Source organism: Pleurodeles waltl, chromosome 3_1 (assembly GCF_031143425.1).
Source record: "Pleurodeles waltl isolate 20211129_DDA chromosome 3_1, aPleWal1.hap1.20221129, whole genome shotgun sequence".
Taxonomy (NCBI): Eukaryota; Metazoa; Chordata; class Amphibia; order Caudata; family Salamandridae; genus Pleurodeles; species Pleurodeles waltl.
The window spans coordinates 604,144,716-604,168,319 of record NC_090440.1 but is presented as its reverse complement, the minus strand read 5'-3'; the positions used below and the strand labels follow the sequence as shown (position 1 = coordinate 604,168,319).

Here is a 23,604-nt window from a genome sequence, read left to right as displayed (position 1 = left end):
ACTAGATCTTGAAGTTGACCGTGTGCCTGAGACCATTGTTGTGAGAGGCACTGTTGTAAGGGCCTCATGTTTAGTCTTGCATGTGGAACTATAGCTATGCAAGATGCAAACATCCCTAGAATTTTCATAATTCTTACCGTGCATTGTTGATTTGTCTGTATGTGTGGTATGAGATTTTGGAAAGCTTCTATCCTTTGTGTATTGGGATATGCTAGGGCTTTTTGAGTATATAGAATAGCACCTAGGTAAGGTTGTACTTGTGCTGGTTGAAGGTGTGATTTTTGGTAATTGAGAGTGAACCCTAGTGTATGCAGGGTTTCTATTACATATTGAGTGTGTTCGCATTGTGTAAAATTGCTTGATTTTATTAGCCAATCGTCTAGATAAGGAAAGACATGTATGTGTTGTCTTCTTAGGTAAGCTGCTACTCACGCTAGACATTGTGTGAAAACTCTTGGAGCTGTTGTTATACAGAATGGTAGAACTTTGAATTGGTAGTGGTTTCCTGCTATCACAAACCTTAGGTATTTTCGAAGAGCTGGATGTATGGGGATATGAAAATATGCATCTTTGAGATCTAATGCAGTCATGTAATATTGTTTTTGTAGTAGTGGAATGACGTCCTGCAGAGTTACCATGTGAAAGTGTTCTGACAAGATATACAGATTTAGTGGTCTGAGATCTAGAATGGGTCTGAGAGTGCCATCCTTTTTGGGGATGAGGAAGTATAGTGAGTATACCCCTGTTCTTTGTTGAGATTTTGGAACCAATTCTATTGCTTCTTTTAGTAGTAGCGATTGTACTTCTTGTTGTAACAGAACGTTGTGTTCTGGGGACAACCTGTGGTAACGAGAAGGAAAGTTTAGAGGAGTAGAAATCAGTTCTAGGCAATAACCATTGTGGATTATTGAAAGTACCCATTGGTCTGTGGTGATATTTTGCCAATGGGAGTGGAATTGCTGCAGTCTGACCGCCCCCCCCACCACCACAGGAGATGTGTGGGGTTGTGGTATGCTGAGGAAGTCACTGTTTTGATGGAGTGGTTGCACTCTTTGAGGCTTGGAATTTACCTCTGGCTCTGAAGTGTTGGCCTCTATAAGAGACTCTAAGTGCTCCTCTAAATGCTCCTCTTTGATATTGCTGTTGGCCTTGTTTAGGTTGGGAGGTGGAAGCATCTGTAGATTGGGGCTTGAAACCTCCTCTAAATTGTTGTTTACAAAAGGAGCCTGTATAGGGTGTTGTGTATAGAGCTCCCATAGCCTTTGCAGTGTCTGAATCTTTCCTGCGTTTTTCGATTGTTGAGTCAACATCAGGACCAAATAGGTGTTTTTTGTCAAATGGCATATTTAGCACTGCTTGTTGTATTTCTGGTTTGAAACCAGAAGATCTTAACCATGCATGCCTACATATGGTTATGCAGTATTTATGCTCCTAGCTGCTGTATCTGCAGAATCAAGAGCAGACCTTATTTGGTTGTTGCTTATGGCCTGACCTTTTTCGACAATTTGTTGAGCCCTTTATTGATGTTCCTTTGGCACGTGCTGTAACAATTCCTGCATTGCATCCCAGTGTGCCCTATCATATCTTGCTAGTAAGGCTTGTGTATTGGCAATGCACCATTGGTTAAGCTGCCTGTGTAGCTACCCTCTTACCAGCAGCATCAAACTTCCTGCTTTCTTTGTCAGGGGCAGGGGTATCCCCTGAAGATTGGCTATTGGCCTTTTTTCTAGTAGCGCTGACAACAGAGTCTGGTGGTACCTGTTGCGTGATGTAAGCTGGATCTGTTGGTGCAGCCTTGTATTTTATGTCTATACGTGCTGTTAAAAGTCTAGCCATAACAGGTTCTTTAAATATTTCGTCTGCATGCCTGAGCATGTCAGGCAACATTGGCAGACACTGGTAGCGTGAATGTGTGGAGGATAATGTATTGAAAAGGAAATCCACTTCTAAACGCTCACTATGCATCAGTACCCCATGGTGAAATTACCTGTGTGTATGCTGTGCTATCCTCTGGTGGTCAAGGTTTGGAAGGATAGAGGTATGGGTCATTTAGTATTATGGGATCTGGATCATACAAATCCCAGGGATCAACTGTATCACCATGCGAATAAGTGTGGGAGTGTGTTTGTGAAGGCAATGGTGGAGGGCTAACGGGTGGTGGTGAGAAAGAAAGTTGTGGCGAATGTGGTGGAGAATTTTGTAAAGGTAATGGTTTCTTCTTCTTTTTAAAGATTTTTGTTGGTGGTGGAGCAGTATCAAGATGTTCTTGAAAAGCCAACTTTCTTTTGGTTTGTGGAGGAGGTGAAGCAATGATCCTCCCAGTCTCTTTTTGAATTTTCCGAAATATATTCTGATGTTTTAGGTGATTTAGAGGACTGTTCATCGAATGTCTTTGAGCTCTGCTTCAATCGGCTCGAAAGTCCTTGTTCCTCTGTATAAGAATATTTTTTCGGCTCTGAAGTTGACAACTTTTTAGGTCCCGAATATACAGCCTGTGGTTCCGGCTCCGAAGCTGGACGTCGGATTTTCGACTCCGAAGTGTGTGGACACCGGCTCGGTTCGGATGTGGAGCTTTTAATGGATTTGATCGACTCGGCATCAAAACGGGTGTGGCCTTTCTTGGCGCCAAACTCGAAGGTCTGTCGCCGAAGATTTGTTTTCAGGTGGATTCATGACTCTCTGGCAGTGGTGCATCCAAGGCCTTAACTAGTCTTTTGGTAGCGGCCGTAGGGGCAGTTGTACCAACATGCTGAGCTGCGGTGATTGGTTGGCTATCTTCATCCGAATATGCTTCAGAGTCGGTGTCCTGAATAGAAACTGCCGTCTGGGCCTGTTCTTTTACGGTGTCGATGTACTCTGTATTTTTTGACCCCATCTCAAGTCTTCTGGCTTTCCGGTAACGCAGTGTCTTTTTCGAGCGAACGACCGACAGACTTCACAGTCTTCTTCTCAATGCTCGGGAGAGATACAGAGATTACATACCACATGTTGATCTGTATACGGAAATTTCGCATGGCTTCGAGGACAGAATCGGAATGAAGTCCGATTCATCAGGCTTCAGTGTGGTAGCCCTGAACAGGCCAGAGTTGGGCGCGCACGCCCAAAAGGGTGTTTTCTGGTTTTTGACAGTACTATCACTCGATTATAGATGGAAATGCGATCGAAACAATACCAGTGGTGAAATAGAGTTATTATAAAGATTCCTGATCTAAAATCTCGGAGTGAGAGGAAACACGTCTGAACCAGACAGCGGAAAGAAAACAATCTAACAAAGGAGTCAATGCCCATGCGCACTATTACCGAGAGGAGGAGTCACTCCATCCGGTGACTCGAAAAAAGACTTCTTCGAAGAAAAACAACTTGTAACACTCCAGGCCCAACACTAGATGGCGGAATCTATGCATAGCATGTGTATCTGCAGGTACACATGCCATCGAACATATATATATATATATATATATACAGTCATTACTCAACCTAGGTTATATTGAGCATTCAATTAAACTGAGAAAGTGTCTGGGCTAGGCTATCTTTAGTTAAGCTATAATTCATCCAATTAAGCACTATTTATGTGGAATAATCCCTGTGACCGAGAGATGCGTGTTCTCATTTATACCACCGTAATTCTTGATTGTTCATATTTATGCACTTTAATGTGAAAGATGTATGTCCTTTTTGTGACTTCTATGGCCAACATTGGTTCAAATAAATTATTTGAGGATGATGATTGACTGACTAGATGCCATTATCTATGAAGAAGGGGAGAGGAAGTACACTGCTTCAATATTTTTTTCATGGGCTTACTTACCGTTAATCTAAATGGTTTTCAGAACAGAGCATTGTTTGAGCTAGCACTGCACGGGATAAGCCCACCCTTTGCCTCGTGTGTTGACAGCTTGCCATGCCAATACTGCACAATCGATCTGAACTCACTAGTCTTTTCTTAAAATATCAAGAGTTCACGTCTCAGAAATAAAATAAAAAAAACAAGTTATTGGATTCTTCTGCAGCACAAATTATAGGTAAACTGACAGATGTTTTCAACTGTCCACCCAAATCAAAAGTAACTCTTTAGGATTCTACTATGTGGGTAAAAAACACGTAACAGTTATGCTTTTTAGGTTTCCTTTATAATCTAATTAAAGCTGACAAAGGTGAAAACAGAAAACTCCATAAAATGACCACTGGCTCTAAAAGTAGAGCCACAGAAAGAAGACAGATAAGACATTTAGCAATTTTGGTTTCGTCTAGTTAGAACCAAAGCAATGCCTTTTCTGGCTTGGTACACAGTTCATAATAATAAGAAAATCATAAAGTGACTCTTGCTTGTAATATATCACTGTACACAAGGAGTGACTTTTTCAGCCCATTTTGCTCAGCTTGCAACAGTTTCTCAGTATTATTTATGATCGTATTCCAATGCTACAGGTTAATAAATCCCAAGGCCTTCTGCTATTATAGAGAAACGTGATGGATAGTACTGTACCTTGATGATCTGCTGCAGTTTTCGCTTTCATTGTTCATACATTGTTAAAGGTATTGGGTTCAATAAACATCTTTTAATAAGAACTGAATTTGTGAAACAAACCAGACAAGCAAATAACTGCAACGATTATTGTTAAAAACTAGGTTTTACAATATCCTATTTTATTGGCATGAGTGTATTTTTTTATTAACTTAAAAACCCTTCAGATACGTTAGCTCAATATTTATGACAAAAGAATGTTCTGCACAACACACAAATATTTACAAAATATACATTGTTTTTCATCCTATACAAGGGACTGCAAAGAAAAACATATTTTAGGGTTACCACAGAACAAAAGCTGTGAACTCCACATGTTTAATAGAACTATCATAAGTGAATTCATTTAAGGTCCTTTGTAGCATTTTACAAGTGCAAAAGAAATATTCAGATGAACCAAAATTTAGAACAGCTGCAAATCAGTGGACAAAACTTGCCTCTGTTGTCACATTTTGTTTCACAGCATTTAGTGAAAAAATAAGCACCAATCATTCTTGCAAAGAACAATTTCTCTAAAAAGTATTGAAAAGTATTTAAATACAAGGTGTTTTTTAATTTATATAACAAGCAATAAATACACCATATCCAAAAGTTTATTCCGCACACTGCTACTTTTGTACATATAATGTACTAAAAAGTAGGCAATCTTTCACCTTCTTTTAAGTTTATATAAAAAGAAAAAAAAGAAAATAAGAAATCTGGCTATTAACCAACGAGTAGCTACAAACAAAGGCCACAAACAGTACGCCTGGGACAGCACACAATGTAAAACCAACAAATGCAGAGTAAAGAGATAGAGGGAGGGAGGTGGGCTAACATCTAGCAAATAAATTCAAAAGCTGTAACTTCATTGCTGGTGATACTAACATATATTATAAAAATTGCTAAATGCTGCTACTAGGAATTTTTGTGTTGGAGTTATTTCATTGGGTATTAAAGAACACATTAATGCTGTTTACGTGTTAAAAACAATTAGCTGGCCACATAATTGTAATTTCATTGTCCTGCATGAAATATCTAATATATCTGTACATTTGTTTTATTTTACACAGATGGGCCTGATTACCTTTTTTTGTCAAACTCAGAATTGCACATAAGAAGGCAGTTTAAAAAGTACAATAAAAATCTGCACAAATCAGACTTACGAAGAGTCAATTTGCTGTACACTTTCTACAATATCATTTTGTTAATGAACAATACAGAAGTGCTGTCAATACAATTTACACAAGGTATTAAATTTAGGAATAACTGAATGGAATTTTGTGTTGTAAAAATGGGCATTGTAATTAAATTAAGACTGATGGTTTATGCATTCAGCCTCAATGACTGATCTTCTCTTCGCCTAGAAGAGATATCAATGTCAATAGAGTCTTTGCCTACAATAAGTCTCAACCTCTTAGCTGGAGGAAGAGGAATGAAATCATCTTCAAACTCATCATCATAGCTATCATCTTCTTCCTCCTCATTATCTTCTTCTTCTTCAGAAGATGACTCACCTGTACTATTGTCTTCATATTGCTCATAGTCATCTACTTCCATAGTTGACTCTAACAGAGAAAGAGTATCACTACAGCATACACCATTTTCATGAATCTCATCAGAAAAACTTCCACGATTTTCCTCTTCTCTTTTGAGTTGAATCTTTAATTTTGTAGAACTGGTTCCGGATCCTGAATTAAAACCATTATTTAGTTTAGCAACATACAAGTTATTATCACTTTCATGGTCTTTACTTAACTTAATGCTGATCTTTGAGGAATTAATTCCATCGTTCTCTTGGTCATTCGTCTTGCTGCTGTTGCTATCATGACGCCTTCGAAGGGTCAGTTTAGGAATACCTGTGCTGTTTTCAAGGACAAGTTGTGCATCATATCTTGTGATTCGCCTTTTCTTTTTACTTTTTCCAGTTCTGATGTGGCGTTTTGATTTGGGTATGTCAGTAGCAATGACAGAGCAACCTCCAGACGATGCACCATAGCCTTGGAAATCTGCAGTAATCTCGCTTACCTCGCCAGGTTCCAAATAGGAATTTATTGAATCTGGTACACTTTCTTCTTTTACGGTTGAATCAAGAATAGGATTAAATCCTCTTGAATTTTCTGCTGGTTTTAAAGTTTTTGCTCGTCTAGACTTCTTTTTACATGTTAATGTATCATTTTTCTTGTCAATGGCTTCCTCAGTCTTTGAGGTTTCAGTAATGAATTCACTCTTAGGCATAAAACGAGACTGCTGCTCAAAGCCGACAGCCTGAATTCCCTTCACACAACCATTTTTAGAACTGTCTGATACATTTTGTTCAAGCTTAATGTCAGAGGCCTCAGAGTTCATTCTAGTTCTCAAGGACCTTCGAGTAATATATGCACATGCCTGACCAAGTTCATGAGCACTTTGCACAGAGCTCAGTTTATACTCTTTTGCTGCATGTCTCGTTAAGCACCCACTTGATTCAACCCTATTTACTGGTCCCTCCTTTTTGTTTCTTTTAATTGGTAAGTTTTTGTACAACACTACTTTAGGCTGCTTTAGAACGACATTTCTCATTTCAAGCTTTTTGGAGGAAAACCGTTGGTCTGTCCTTTTACACTGATTTCTTAATTTTATTTTTGAGAGTAAAGGTTTTACACGCTTTTTCTGTCTCTTTGGTAACCTGGAATTATGTGTACGAGTTAGTTTAGATGAGGTAGAGGAAACTGGAATACTTGAAATAGATTGTCTTCTTAATGTTCTACTCCTGCTATTGCTCTCTACTGCATTCAACGCCTTTCTGTTTGATGCTGAAACATACACAAATACAATATTGTTAGGGAAATATCAGTGTTTGATTATATATGAACATTACACATTCTGTAAAACATTTTAGTTTTTTTCTAATGTTCACAAGATTCTGAAAATAACAAGGCAGTCTCCTAGATCCTACAAAACAACACAGTGAAAGTGTACACACAAACACTCAAGGTTAAAGCAAATAATAAATCCAAGAAAGTTTCAGAGCTTTGCACATTGAAAACATCACTGATGCTAAGGATTAACTCTAGCAGACAATTATACACGAGTGCCATGGATATGAGATCACCCCACATTTTGAAACAAAGCAGAATAATGTGGAGATTTTTGAAAGACCAACTGAATATGTCGGCATTAGGTAATGCGTTCTATAAAGGAATGCATCAAAGTCAGATAAGTTTTCAAAATCTTCCCAAGAGATAGGTATTTCCAGCAATAAATGTATCTGCTAATTATGTTTTACTCCTAAATGTAGCGATTCATTTGAGGTAAAATTAGATGTCATAATTTACTGAGGAACCGAAAGAACAAGAGCATCGGTCATGCATTTTATGTTGTTGTATTAAGGAGTAAAGTGTAATGGAACACAGTAAGATGACAGCCTAACATTGTTTACATCTTACCCATTTTGAGGGCAAATGTGGAAGAATTGGAAGCTGCAATGTAATTCTGTACTTAGCAGTACAGTGCTACAACTGCACACCAAGTGTGCTCAGGAAATAATGACCAAAGCTAAGGAAGTCCCAAACTATTAGCCTTTTTCTGACAGCATAACCATTTCCAAACTACAATCCAGTATAACATAATAAAACGCAGGAAACCATTCAATATTGGGATGTCATGAAGCCGAAAGAACATCCTTCTTACTTAATCGCAAAAGTATTGTAAAAACAGAGTATTGTGGCAGAACAAAGCCTGCAGCATTACCAACTGTGCATCATTTCAGACATTCCTTACATTTAACCTCAGTTTAGCCTCATATTATAAAGGTACGGAGACAAAAGCTCCCACATTCATCTAAAAGATCATTTAAGACCGATTCTGCTTTGGTACATTTCCTGGATCAACATACCTGCATATTATAACCCCGACCCCCATATGCTAAGATGAAAATGAAACAATTAAAAACTAAACAAACAGCATAGCTGTAAAATCGTTACACATACAATTCAAATCAAATAAACATTACTGTAACTTAACTGCTGTGATGCTTGAGGCCGGGATTTTTGTTGCCAATTTCATAGCACTCTTCTCCTAATGAGGAGTTATAATATTTATTTATTTACATTGTCTGGTTAAATATAGGTCAATGCGTGCATGTATATATGCATGTATGTTTTGGAAAGATGACCTAGATGTGAAATATGACGTTTTATGTGGCTCCAAAAGAGTACTTTAAGTTTTATGCATGGGTGCTGTGCATAAGCATGTTTCTGTCAGCAACCATGGAAGGCAGAAATGGTGCTTGCGTACATAGCTTCTGAAAACAAAGTACTGTGGGCCTTTCTAGATTTTGGTTTATCTTGGTTTACTACTTCAACTTGACCTTATGCTCATCATTTTAACACAGCACTAGAGAGATCAGGGGTCTAGGACATCTCTTGCACACTAGATTGATTTTACTGATAGACATGCCTTTGCTTTCACAAGCCTACAAAACGAAATATTAATGTAATGAACGCATTTAGTGTCAGGACTGGCAGTGTCTTTCCGCAGGCAGGTCTAACAGTACAACTGGAACTAAATACAGCACATGCATCCATAACAGCCAACATATGCATTACAGGACAGTAGTGCCCCCAACATCCAGCAATATTATAACAACCAAGAGAAATCATTAGACAGAACTTTGTACACAGCACATACATGGGATATAACTAGGTTTTAATGTGTGCGTAACACTAATGTCCATCAAGACGTACCATACACCATCTTACTAAACCACACATTTTAACACAGAATTCTGAAAATACACTTATCACAGCCTCAATATGCACTTGCCTGGTTATTATGGCACCCAACAGTACTATCACCTACCTAGAACTTACTGCTAAAAAAACACAGCAAAAATGACATACTTGGCCTACTAACTATCCACTACTACAAACTAAATCAGCAAATAACATGCACAAATCAGCAAATACCATGTTTGTAACATCATACTAGGGAATACTGAAAGATGCTGCAATATCATACTAATGTGCACTATATAAGTGCAAACAATAAGAATTTAGAAAAAGAATGCCCACACAAAAAGTAGGCATTCGTGATTTTAATAGCTGCTTTACTCGTCCCCATCAGTTAGGAGACCACATCCAGTCATGTCTGCAAACATGTATGTATATGGCACTACTCTTGTGTGACCCAAGCCAAAACACAGCTTATTCTTTTTTTGCACTTCTTTATCTCCAGTCTGATAGTGTCCTGGGTGCTGGTGGGCCTAGATCCACCAGAGTTGTTGAGCTCATCAGCAAGGTAAGTGGGGATACAGGTCGTTATGCTTTTGTAGATAATGTAGCTGCTTTTGAAGAGAACATAGGCTGGCAAAGGGAGCCAGTGGAGGTCTAATTAAGTGTGAGTGATGTGGTAATATTTCTTGACACCCTTAAGGAGACATGCTGCAGTGTGTAGAAGCACTTTACGAAGGGGCAATGAAGAGTCTGGGAGGTGCCTGAGCTCCGGCTGTAGAATGGGATCTCAGTAGTGTGGGGTGAAGCCTCTCAACGCTGATTGTGCAATGTCTTCCTGGAGCAGGAGCAACAGGTAGAGGACTCCAGTCTGTACTCCTTGTGTTTGCACCAAGAGTAGCCCTTGGTTTTAAACTTACCCAAGGTTGAAGACCTGGACCAGGACAAGCAATTCAAGCAGAAATAGTACAGGAATTTGGAATGTGACCAGCCCTATTCCTTGTCATCAGGGAGCATTTGTAGCACCACTCTGAGTCAAGCTTGGCATGCCAAAGACAGATGTCAAGTGGCTCAATGATTGACATCTGCTTTCTGCAGGGATGGCAGAGCTTGAGGTCTGTGGTCTTCAAAGGAGACACCCGTAGCACAACGTCACCGTGACGTAGTAATATCAGTCATGTAGGTGGAAATTACATCACAGTTCATGTGTCTCCTGGACAAAGGAAGTAATGTACTATGACCTCTGACCCACAACATCACAGGAAGTGAAGTTAACAAAAACAGCAATAACTATTAGGTGTACAGCTGTCATGTACTACAGGATAGCCCTCATATGCACGCACAAGTCATCAATTGTTAGAACCAGCCCTGAATCCTGGCAGGGCCATACGTTTGAGAGCAATAAAGCTAGAACATTTGATTAGGGTAATAAAAACGTCTGATATTCAGTGCAAGAAGCCCACAAGGTGAACATTTGCCTTATAAATGCATGTTATATATTATATAAAGTTCAGTACAAAACACCCAGGGTGCAACCATCATATCCATGGTACAGCCTGAACTACCAAAGGCTAGCTCAATTATCCATGATACAGTACAGATACAAAAGCACAAGCATCAGTTACAAAAGCACAGTCTAGACACAGCTTCGGCAGCTGTGCCTCAGGTAGACTATTAAACAGGCAGAGGGCCAGATGAGACTTGTCACAGCAGTAAATGCTCACGCAACAAGCCAATCTTTAGGATAAAAGTAAAATATGCCAGATTACCTGGTATTCCTAGTTACAGGCATCATAAGCCTCTGCTAATGACGTCCAGTTCATGGTTGGGTATATCCTCATTATGCTCAGATACAGTCTCAAATACATGTATCTTAGTAAACGTACAGATACAGGCTAAAATGCCCAATTGTACTTTCCCTCGCCCAGGTGTATGCTCAAAAGTATGTCCAACCTCACTCTTTCACACCTGTATGCTCAGCAATAAATACTGGAGCACAGTGAAAAGTATAATGGATTCTTTTGACATCTTCACAAGCATGAACAACTATACAGTGTATCATTGCCCTATGTAGGGATTCAGGACTCCATTCCATTGACACATTAGGAAGACAAAAAAAAATTCTTCCAGAAATACTGCCTGCTGAATTCTGGCAAAACGTTGTATTTCACAAGCAGCATGAAATTCAAAGCTGCCCTGTTCCACTGGAAAATTAAAGCACTGGGGTTCTTTACCAGATGGACAGATTTCTGACAAAAGTAATTTCATATTCCCTGCACCACCCAATTCGTAAAAAGGACGAGGGAGGCCACATACCTGATTTTTAAGGACTGAGGAGTGATCTATAGGAAGGAAAAATTCGGTGTGCTCTCCGTTGTGCTTTCTTCGAGGAGTACCGCTAACTCACCAAGCCACCACACCTTCCTCATCCTTATTTCCACAAATACGATGATAGTGTAAGCACTGCATCTTCTTTCTTCATCCTTACTTCTACAACCCTTCTTTAGCGAAATCTTCCTTCCCACTCTTCACCTTCCACTTCTTCTCACCCCACTCCTTTTAGTTAATGAATGCCCCTTCAAAGTCTATGCCTCTTCAGTGACCCAGCATGGTATACAAGTACAATGAGAGAAAGGATGACTGTACTACTGGGGCACTCACATTCCAAGACTACACCTGGGATTGGGGATCGGGAAGAGTACCATAAAAAGAGGATAAATATCGTTTGTATTGGAGGTGTAATGAATGAAGTGAGGTACTGATTTTTAAACTATGCCTTTGCATTTATAGTAATATCATGTTTGTTAGAACAATAAAATGAAAATGTCACTTACCCAGTGTACATCTGTTCGTGGCATTAGTCGCTGCAGATTCACATGTTTCGCACAGTCCGCTGCCTGGTGTTGGGCTCGGAGTATTACAAGTTGTTTTTCTTCGAAGAAGTATTTTTTGGTCACGGGACCGAAGGACTCCTCCCTCTTCGGCTCCATTGCGCATGGGCGTCGACTCCATCTTAGATTGTTTTCCCCGCAGAGGGTGAGGATGGAGTTGCTTGCTATAAATAGTGCCCATGCAATGGAGTGAATACGTATGTACATAAAAAGTTTATAATAATTATTTACAAATGTTTAAGATTTAAGATCTACTTCTAAACGGCTACAGGCTTCCCGGGGAGGCGGGAGGGCACATGTGAATCTGCAGCGACTAATGCCACGAACAGATGTACACTGGGTAAGTGACATTTTCAGTTTGATGGCATATGTTGCTGCAGATACACATGTTTCGCATAGACTATAAAGCAGTTACCTCCCCTAAAAGCGGTGGTTTAGCCTGTAGGAGTTGAAGTAGTTTGGAATAATGTTCTTAGTACAGCTTGGCCCACTGTAGCTTGTTGTGCATTTAGTACGTCTACACAGTAGTGTTTAGTAAATGTATGAGGCGTAGACCAGGTTGCAGCCTTACATATTTCGCTCATAGGAATGTTTCCTAGAAAGGCCATTGTAGCACCTTTCTTTCTGGTTGAGTGTGCCTTTGGTGTAATAGGCAATTCTCTCTTGGCTTTAAGATAGCATGTTTGAATACATCTGACTATCCATCTAGCAATGCCTTGTTTAGAGATTGGATTTCCTATGTGTGGTTTTTGAAAAGCTATGAACAGTTGTTTTGTTTTCCTGATTAGCTTTGTTCTGTCAATGTAGTACATTAGTGCTCTTTTGATGTCTAATGTATGTAGTGCCCTTTCAGCCACGGAATCTGGTTGTGGGAAGAACACTGGCAATTCTACTGTTTGATTTAAATGGAATGGTGAGATTACTTTTGGTAGAAATTTTGGATTTGTTCTTAGAACTATTTTATTTTTGTGTATTTGAATAAATGGTTCTTGTATGGTAAATGCCTGTATTTCACTTACTCTTCTGAGGGATGTGATTGCAATGAGAAATGCGACTTTCCAGGTTAGATATTGCATTTCACAGGAATGCATGGGTTCGAAAGGTGGACCCATGAGTCTTGTTAAGACGATGTTAAGGTTCCATGAAGGAACTAGTGGTGTTCTTGGTGGTATAATTCTTTTTAGCCCTTCCATGAATGCTTTAATAACTGGTATTCTAAATAGAGACGATGAATGAGTAGTTTGTAGGTAAGCAGATATTGCTGCGAGGTGTATTTTTATAGATGAAAAAGCGAGATTCGCTTTTTGCAAATGTAGTAAGTATCCCACTATGTCCTTTGTAGAGGCATGCAATGGTTGGATTTGATTGGTATGGCAGTAGCAAACAAATCTTTTCCACTTAGATGCATAGCAGTGTCTAGTGGAAGCTTTTCTAGCTTGTTTTATGACCTCCATACATTCTTGTGTGAGGTCTAAGTGTCCGAATTCTAGGATTTCAGGAGCCAAATTGCCAGATTCAATGATGCTGGGTTTGGATGCCTGATCTGTTGTTTGTGTTGTGTTAACAGATCTGGTCTGTTGGGTAGTTTGACATGCGGTACTAGTGAAAGGTCTAGTAGAGTTGTATACCAAGGTTGTCTTGCCCATGTGGGTGCTATCAGTATGAGTTTGAGTTGGTTTTGACTCAACTTGTTTACTAGATATGGAAGGAGAGGGAGAGGGGGAAAAGCGTATGCAAATATCCCTGACCAACTCATCCATAGAGCATTGCCTTGTGATTCGCGGTGTGGGTACCTGGATGCGAAGTTTTGGCATTTTGCGTTTTCTTTTGTTGCGACCAAATATATCTGGGGTGTTCCCCAAATTTGAAAGTACTTGTTCAGAACTTGGGGGTGAATTTCCCATTCGTGGACTTGTTGGTGGTCTCGCGAAAGGTTGCCTGCTAGTTGGTTTTGGATCCCTGGAATAAATTGTGCTATTAGGCGAATGTTGTTGTGAATCGCCCACTGCCATATTTTTTGTGTTAGGAGACACAATTGTGTTGAGTGTGTTCCTCCTTGTTTGTTTAAATAATACATTGTTGTCATGTTGTCTGTTTTGACAAGAATGTATTTGTGTGTTATTATGGGTTGAAAGGCTTTTAACGCTAGAAATACTGCTAACAGTTCTAGGTAATTGATATGAAATTTTGTTTGGTGTACATCCCATTGTCCTTGAATGCTGTGGTGATTGAGGTGTGCTCCCCACCCTGTCATGGAAGCATCTGTTGTTATAACGTATTGAGGCACTGGGTCCTGAAATGTCCGCCCTTTGTTTAAATTGTTGCTGTTCCACCATAGAAGCGAGAGGTATGTTTGGCGGTCTACCAACACCAGATCTTGAAGTTGACCCTGTGCCTGTGACCATTGTGATGCTAGGCACTGTTGTAAGGGTCGCATGTGTAGTCTTGCGTTTGGGACAATGGCTATGCATGATGACATCATGCCTAGAAGTTTTAGCACAAATTTTGCTTGTATCTTTTGGTTTGGAAACATAGCAGTTATTACCTTGTGGAATGCTTGCACTCTTTGTGGACTTGGAGTGGCAATTCCTTTTGATGTGTTGATGGTTGCCCCTAGATATTGTTGTGTCTGACACGGTTCGAGGTGTGACTTTGTATAGTTGATGGAGAAACCCAGTTTGTGAAGGGTTTGTATGACATATGTGGTGTCGTTTGTGCACTTTTTTACTGTGTTGGTCTTGATTAGCCAATCGTCTAGGTAAGGAAACACATGTATCTGTTGTCTCCTGATATGTGCTGCTACTACTGCTAGACATTTTGTGAATACTCTTGGTGCAGTTGTTATTCCGAATGGCAACACCTTGAATTGGTAATGTATTCCTTTGAATACGAACCTTAGGTACTTTCTGTGAGAAAGGTGTATCGGTATATGAAAGTACGCATCTTTTAGGTCTAATGTGGTCATGTAATCTTTCTGTTTGAGCAGTGGAATGATGTCTTGTAGTGTGACCATGTGAAAGTGGTCCGATATGATGTAGGTATTTAGTGTCCTGAGATCTAATATTGGTCTTAATGTTTTGTCTTTTTTTGGAATTAGAAAGTACAGGGAGTAAACTCCTGTGTTTTTTTGTTGTACTGGTACTAACTCTATTGCATCCTTTTGCAGTAGTGCTTGAACTTCTAGTCCTAAAAGTTCTAAATGTTGTGGTGACATTTTGCGTGTTTTTGGAGGGATGTTTGGTGGGAATTTGTGGAATTCTATGCAATAGCCATGTTGGATTATTGCTAATACCCAATTGTCTGTTGTAATCTGCTGCCAAGATTGGTAGAATTGGCTTAGTCTTCCCCCCACTGGTGTTGAGTGAAGGGGTTGTGTGACTTGAAAGTCACTGTTTAGGTGGAGGTGTTTTTGGAGTCTGGAATCTTCCCCTACTCCTTGGGAATTGACCCCCTCTATATCCCCTGAAACCTCCCCTTTGGAATGAACCCTGATATGGTGTGGTTCTTGTTTATTGGCTGGTGGTGTCTGTGGGTTGGCCACGAAACCCCCCTCTAAATGGAGTTTTTCTAAAAGAGCCTCTGCTCTGCGGGGAGTAGAGTGCGCCCATGGCTTTGGCCGTGTCTGTGTCCTTTTTAAGTTTTTCAATGGCTGTGTCCACTTCAGGGCCAAAAAGTTGTTTCTCGTTGAAGGGCATATTAAGGACAGCCTGCTGGATTTCAGGTTTGAAGCCTGAAGTGCGGAGCCAAGCGTGTCTCCTTATGGTGACAGCAGTGTTGACTGTTCTCGCTGCAGTATCGGCTGCGTCCATTGAAGAGCGGATTTGATTGTTTGAGATCGTTTGTCCCTCTTCAACTATTTGCTGCGCCCTTTTTTGGTATTCCTGGGGAAGATGGTCTATGAGAAGTTGCATCTCATCCCAGTGTGCGCGGTCATATCGGGCCAGCAGCGCTTGAGAATTTGCGATGCGCCACTGGTTGGCTGCCTGTGATGCTACTCTTTTTCCTGCCGCATCAAATTTTCTGCTTTCTTTGTCCGGAGGTGGGGCGTCGCCAGATGTATGGGAATTTGCTCTTTTGCGAGCTGCCCCTACTACTACGGAGTCAGGTGGTAACTGCGAAGTAATAAACACTGGGTCTGTGGGTGGTGGTTTGTATTTCTTATCCACCCTTGGGGTGATGGCTCTTGATTTTACGGGCTCTTCAAAAATTTGTTTTGCGTGCCGTAACATCCCTGGTAGCATTGGGAGACATTGATATTGGCTATGTGTAGCCGAGAGGGTGTTAAATAAAAAATCATCCTCTATAGGATCGGAATGCAGTTGGACATTGTGGAATTCTGCTGCCCTAGCCACCATTTGCGAGTATGAGGTACTGTCCTCTGGCGGTGACGGCTTTGTGGGGTATGAATCGGGATCATTGTCCGGCACTGGGGTGTCATATAGGTCCCAAGCGTCTTGATCCTGATTATCTTGACTTATGGTAGTTTGCGCTGGTGAGTGCATTTGTGGCGGTGTTTGTGCCGGCGATGCCTGTTGTGGTGGAGAGGGCGGAGGCGTGACTTTTTTAACCACTTTGGCTTGTGGTTGTGCGTCATCCTTGAGAAGTCCGATCCTTCTTTTTCTCATTATTGGGGGAAGGGTTGATATCTTCCCTGTGTCTTGCTGGATGTACAGTCTCTTTTGTGTGTAGTCTGATTCTACACTTTGGAGCTCTTGTCCAAATCTGTGCATCTGGCCACTTATTCCTTGTTCCTATGTGTAGGATGGAGGTGTGGAACTTTTCGGCGCCGAGAGAGAATCTTTTTTCGGCTTCGGCACCAACAGAATTTTTGTGGCTTTCGGCAGTGTGTCTCGGTGCCGATGTTTTTCGGTGCCGGCATCTTGTTTTTGCCTCTCGGAGCCGCTATCTCGGCTCCGAGGTTGCTCCATGGCGGTCCCTCGACCGGAGTCGGGTGTCTTCGCTATGGGCGTGCCCTTTTTCGGCGCCTTCGACGGCTCGCCGGTTTTATGGGTCGAGCCATGGCCTGTTGGCAGTGGCGTCCCCTGGGCTTTTGTCTTCTCGATGGTTTTAATTTTCGACGTCTTACTCACTGTTTGTTGCTGTTGTTCGACGTCAGAGTCTCCGGATTCTGATTCCGGAACCGAGAATGTTTCCTCTTCGTCGTCGAAACGTTGTTTTGTCGGCGTGGACGCCATTTGTAGACGCCTGGCTCTTCGGTCCCGGAGTGTTTTTCTGGACCGGAAGGCTCGACAGGCCTCACAGGTATCCTCCTTGTGCTCGGGGGACAAGCACAAGTTACAGACCAAGTGCTGATCTGTATAAGGATACTTACTGTGACATTTTGGGCAGAAACGAAACGGGGTCCGTTCCATCGGCTTCGATGTCGCACGCGGTCGGGCCGACCAGGCCCCGATGGGGGATCGAAGCTACCCCAAAGTCTTACGATGATCGGTGTCGATGTACCTAACTATCCCGATACCGAACGGAACAATACCGACGCTTTCTTCCGAGATTCTGACTAACTTTCCGAACCGAAACACGGAGCGAAAAGGAATACGTCCGAACCCGACAGCGGAAAAAAACAATCTAAGATGGAGTCGACGCCCATGCGCAATGGAGCCGAAGAGGGAGGAGTCCTTCGGTCCCGTGACCAAAAAAGACTTCTTCGAAGAAAAACAACTTGTAATACTCCGAGCCCAACACCAGGCAGCGGACTGTGCGAAACATGTGTATCTGCAGCAACATATGCCATCGAACATATAGTTACGAAATACAAATCTTTGACCCATTTTAAAATGCAGAACTCTAGATTTGGCACATTCACCCTCTAAACTTTGCATCATTAGGCCCCATAAGCACCCATTATTTACAGAGCTTTAAAGCCATATTGAGACATGAAGTGTTACTACAAAAGCAACACATCATTACCTTATGATGTGGACTCCTGGCCCTGTGGCAAGATACCTGGGATGAATTCTGCACTCAGAGGGAAGGCCCTGATGCTACCAGCCCAGTGGCCATGTGAGAACCATAAGTGTAGGGATGGACAGGTGAGACTCAATGCACTGAAACTGAGGTAAAAGTGTTGAAGTGACTCTGTGATCCAACTACATGGAGTCTGTGTCTTACTGTTTGTCCTAAGCGATGTAGCCACTACAAAGATCTGATGACTGCCATGAGCTGAAGTCTGCTGGAGAATAAACAATCCGAAACTCTATTTGACCTTGCTAGAAATTATGTCCATGGAACATACTAATGAACAAGTTACTTACCTTCGGTAATGCATTATTTGGTAGAGACTATCTAGCTGCAGACACCTTACATTTGAATTCCCTGACGTCAGCTTCAAATCTGGAATTTTCAGCTGAGCAATACCCTGCGTGTGCCGTCAGGTGCCGTTGTGCAGATCTGCGTGTGTCGTTTGGCTCTGCGTGGCTTCGTCAGCGTCGATGAAGCAATTTGTGACATCACGGTCGCCTATAAAGGCACCAACCCGGCGCACGTACGTCAGTTCTTTTACACACAAAACGTCCACGGCAGAAGCGCAGAGTCATGGATAGAACCAACATTTTGTCTGTGCAATACTAGGGCCATGAAAGAGATAAACCCTAACCCAATTAGACATATCTGCAGAGCGGGGAGGCATGGATGGGTGTAAGGAATCTGCAGCTAGATAGAGTCTCTACCAGATAATGCGTTCCCGAAGGTAAGTAACTTGTTCATCTGACAGACCTCTAGCTGCAGATTTCATACCTTTGAATAGATAGGCAAGCCACAACCTCCTGGTGGTGGCCTGAGGATACCTCCACTACACTAAAAAGTCCTGTAGGACTGAATGGGCAAAGTGTCTGTCTCTTCGTACCTGAATGTCCAGGCAGTAATGCTTTGCAAAAGTGTGCAAAGATGCCCACAATGCCGCCTGACAAATCTCCAGGACTGGAATGCCTGATCTAGCACAGTGGTAGCATCCTTGCCCCTGGTAGAATGAGCCCTCAGGAGGCTGCTTCCTGGCCAATGCATAGCAGATCTTGATGCAGAGAACGAGCCAGCGCAAAATGGTTTGCTTCTGCACTGCCCGACCCTTCTTTGCTCCAACGTACCCCACAAAGAGTGGGCCATCCACCTGGAACTCTTGTGTGGTCAAGGTAGAACGACAATGCTCTTTTTGGGTCCAGTCCGTGGAGTCGCTCCTCTTTCTTAGAGGGATGCTACGGAGCAAAGAAGGTTGGCAGGGTGATGTTCTGACCCAGATGAAATGGTGTCACTACCTTGGGGAGAAGAGAGGCATGAGTTCTGATTACACCCTTGTCCTCATACCAGTCCTGCTCCTCTAATCCATACTCTAAAAGGGTCTTCAGACCCCTTCCATTCATCAATTGTGCCTGGCTGTTTAAAATAAGACTCTGGCACTGATATTGGCCGTGTCGGCGCTGTCGAAGTCAGAATCGGCATCATACGACGTCGTTCTAGATCATCTGGAATGAGGATAGGGTTGCCACCACTGGTGGGCGCCAGCAGTCGGGAGAGCGTCGACGTCGGACCCTGCACCAGAGGAGGCCGACTGTGTGGAACTAGTGCCGGTCTGGATCGGATTCCGGGGTTCCCCAACGGCGCCAAGGCTGAAGCAGCCGGTATCAAACCCAATGGGGGCCCTGCTGACCCTGTGGGGTCTGAAGACCCACCCACGGGGCAACCCGCTTAAAAACGAGGCGCATGGCTTCATAGAAGCATTTAATTTGAGCAGATGTCGCTTCGGCTTCCAGATAAGAGGGGGGGAGGGTTTACGCAAAGTCAGCCCTGGCTTGGAACATCGACATTCCTGTGATGCCTCATCAGCCGTAGCGAAGTCGAAATCTGCTTGGACTTCTTGTGCCTCTTCCCTGAGTGCCCGAAGACCTCGAGTGTGAAGAAGAGTACTTGGGGCTTCTGGAGTGGTCCTGCAACCTCCTACTCGAGTGGGACCGTGACCTCCTGGGAGTCGTGCCAACAGAAGTCGACTGCTGGGTTGCCACGAGCTTCAGAGACCACTCTCTCCAAGCTTTCGGGGCCATGGCCTGGCAGTCAGAGCACAACTTCGAGTTGTGGTCTCTGTCAAGGCACCAGAGACATACCTGGTGGGGGTCTGTCACCGATATGGCATGTTGCCAGGTGCCACACAGCTTAAACCCTGTCTTCCTCAATGACATCCTCGCACAGACACGAAAAATCTTCGACAAAACGGTGGAAAAAAGGCCTGCCAAAAAAGGCAGAGGGGTAGCTCGATCCCTCACCTGCGCTTAACCGGCGTGGAAGGAAAAGAACAGACGTACGTGCGCCGGGGTGGTGCCTTTGTAGGTGACTGTGACGTCACAGACGGCTCCAACGACGCTGACAAACCCATGTGGAGCCGAACGACGCACGCGGATCCGAACGACGACACCCGACGGCACGCGCAGGGTATTGCTCAGCAAAAAATTCTGGATTCGAAGCTGACGCCAGGGAATTCAAAGGTAAGGAATCTGCAGCTAGAAGTCTCTTGTTAGATGTCCATGAACAGGGTCTTTGTATAGAGTTGCACAGTGGGTGAAAAACAATGGGATGGCATTCTACATAGATTAATTGCCAGTGGGCCACATTATATGCAAGCATTGCTCCCATCACCTTTTGTGTATTTGCTGTAATGTCCTAAGTGTCAAACGATTTGCCAAGGCATCAACCCCTTGGTCGCTGTGCACAGGACCTGAGCTATACTTCACTGACGAGGTGAAACATGGTTGAAACTTGCATGGGAGATGCTTTTGTTCCCTTCTTGAGGGGCCTCGTCTAACAGTTGGTCTGTAATGTTCCCATGAGGAGCAGGGTCTGTACAGACTGCATAAGGCATGCCTTTGTATAGAGTGGCACAGTAGTGATAAATGATGGCCTGAAAGTCTACCTAGAGTGACTGTCAGTGGTTAACACTATTTGCAAGTATTCCTCCAGCACCTTTTGTGTGTTTTCAGTTTTAGAATGGCAACTTCCACACATCCAACATAAACAACTGACAAACAGATAGTTGGCTAGTATGCGTAAACTAAAATGGAGTCTTGACTTAATAAGAAGCACATTCCACAGAATCGGGAGGCGGGCACAATCACTGAGAAATCTGTTGTTAAGATACACTATCCACTAGACACAGCATAACCAAAGGTAAGCTTCTTCTGTTGATTAATTCTAACTACAGATTATGCAGCTTCAGATCAGATACCAATGAAGTTCCCAGTTAGATCGTGGGTGTGAGGAGGGGACTTTACACCAGAAAACCCTGCAAGCCCGGGCAGGCAAACTGGCCCTTCTTGAGGATATGACAGCCAATACAATAGTGATTGCTAAAGATTTAGACACAGAGCAGCACAAAAGATGTCCAGCACTGGAACACCCTAATCAAAAGGCTTAATGGCAGCTTTGGCTCTATTAGAATGAGCCACAGGCTCTTAGGAGGTTTCTTGTTGGCCAAGGATTAACATGTCTTGTTACAGAGAACAATCCATCTTCAAAGGGTATGTTTTTCAACTGCTCTTCCTTTCTCCGCAAATCCTCAGTCCAATGGAAATAGAAGCAAAGGGCTCTGTTGGGGTTCACAAGGGAAAGCCACCCTTCCTCTTTAGAAGGATGTGGTGGTGAGAAGAAAGAGGGGAGCAAAATGGACTGCCCCACATGGAAAGGTGACTCCACTTGTAACAGAAAGGATGTCAAAGTGCAAAGTTCTAAGTAGTCAGGAAAGAAGATGCCATAAGCAGGCTGTACTGACATCACTTGTACCTCATTGACTTGATGTGTGAAAGTCACTGCAATCAGAAAAAAATGAAAGAATGAACATGCATGTGTTCAAAAGGCATGCGCATTAATAATGTAAGGACAACTTAAGGTCCAACAGCAGCATAATAAAGGCCCTTTCAACAATGCTGCATAACAGATGATTTGAACGAAATGGGTGGGCACCTTTAACAATGCCCACAGCACAGTCTAGCAGGGCCAAAGACAAAACAACAGAAGTACATCATAAAGCTTAGATTGAAAAGGACTCAACCAATTGTCTTAGTACCAGGCTGTAGACTTTATCAGAATACTGACTTTGTGGATGACTGTAAAGCAGCCAATATCACACCCATCACCTCTGCAGGAAGGTCAAAGCCACTCAGCTGATTCCGCTTAATCTCCAGGAATGGAAGTGTAGGTTGTGGAGGTTTGAGGGGCAGAATATTGCCCTGCTGCTGAACAGTACGTCCTCTAAAAGAGGTATACGGAGTTGAGGACCGATGCATAGACTCATCAGATTTCAGTACCAAACTCTTCAAGCTCAGTCTGGGGTTAACAAGATGAACAGGACTGAGCTCCTCCTAACCTTCTTCTGCACTCTGGGAAGCAGCAACGCAGGTAAAAAAGGAGACTGGAGTTGCACGGATGTTGGAATACACCTCCCAGAGAGCCCTCAAGCAGAAACTCCAGAACACAAAAAGGTGCAACAATTAGCATTCTCTCTGGTAGAGAAAACAACCAAGGCACCCCTCCCACCCTCCACCTATGAAGATGCCTTAAACTACTTCCTGCTGTAGACACTGCGTGATGTCTGCTGAGCTTATCTGGCCTGGCACCGAATAAGCATGCCAGGTGGCTAAAAGCTAGGGAGACTGCCTTTTGATCTAGCAAAATTTACAGTCGTAACTCCTGTATGCCCCTGATGTAAAGCAGGAAGGACATGAGGGGCAGTCAGGTGACACACTTCCGCCAGGTGGCCTACCCAGCCCAGAGATGATGCATCCATCACCACTGAGAGCTCCGGATGGTGTAGAGAGAAGGGCCTGCTGCAAGTCTGGCTGACATCCTACATCAACCATTAACTGTTCGGGGCCTATTTGTCCGACACACATATGTTGTCTGTCAAATACAAAACCCTACCCCAGATCATAGCCAATTGAAAGTGAAGGTTCAACTATTGAGCCCATATGTGCCAGAAGGCATGAGGCACCAGTTGGATGCAGGGGACCATAAAGCCTCAACCAGAACCCAGAAACAAGCCTGTAACATTGGGATCATACCTTAAATGTAATGGAATCACTGCGGGTGGAAAGACATAGAAAACCACCATGTCCAGACTGGTCTCTAGTAAGGGGTCTCTAGTAAGACAATCCTCTGAACCAGATGAAGGTGGCACTTTGCTAGTTGATAGAGAACCCAAGAGATTATAGCAGTGAGACTGCCGTCTGCGGTCACGGACTATTGCAATCCCACTTTTAACAGCCAGTTGTCAAGGTACAGGAATACATGAATTTCTGACCTGCGATCATGAGCCACGACCATTACCATCTCTTTTGTGAACACCTGAGAGCCAGAGGTGAGGCCCGAAAAGCAGGACAGTATACTTGGAGTGTCTGATCTCACACTGAAGAGGAGGAACCTCCTGTGATTGCAGGATGGCACTTTAAAGTAGGCATCCTACAAGTCAAAGGACATCATCCATTCACCCAGGTATGATGCA

At 42.8% G+C, this 23,604-nt stretch overlaps 1 protein-coding gene across 3 annotated transcripts in view; it reads right to left on the bottom strand.

Moving 5' to 3' along the window:
• Positions 1-4,612: 4,612 nt before the first annotated feature.
• Positions 4,613-23,604, bottom strand: part of KMT5B (lysine methyltransferase 5B) — a 326,116-nt gene continuing 307,124 nt past the window's right edge. For all 3 annotated transcript variants that reach the window (XM_069223050.1, XM_069223048.1, XM_069223049.1), the window contains one exon: positions 4,613-7,299. In XM_069223050.1, the coding sequence (XP_069079151.1) occupies positions 5,831-7,299 (1,469 nt within the window). In that variant the 3' untranslated portion in view covers positions 4,613-5,830. The remainder of the gene's footprint in view (positions 7,300-23,604) is intronic.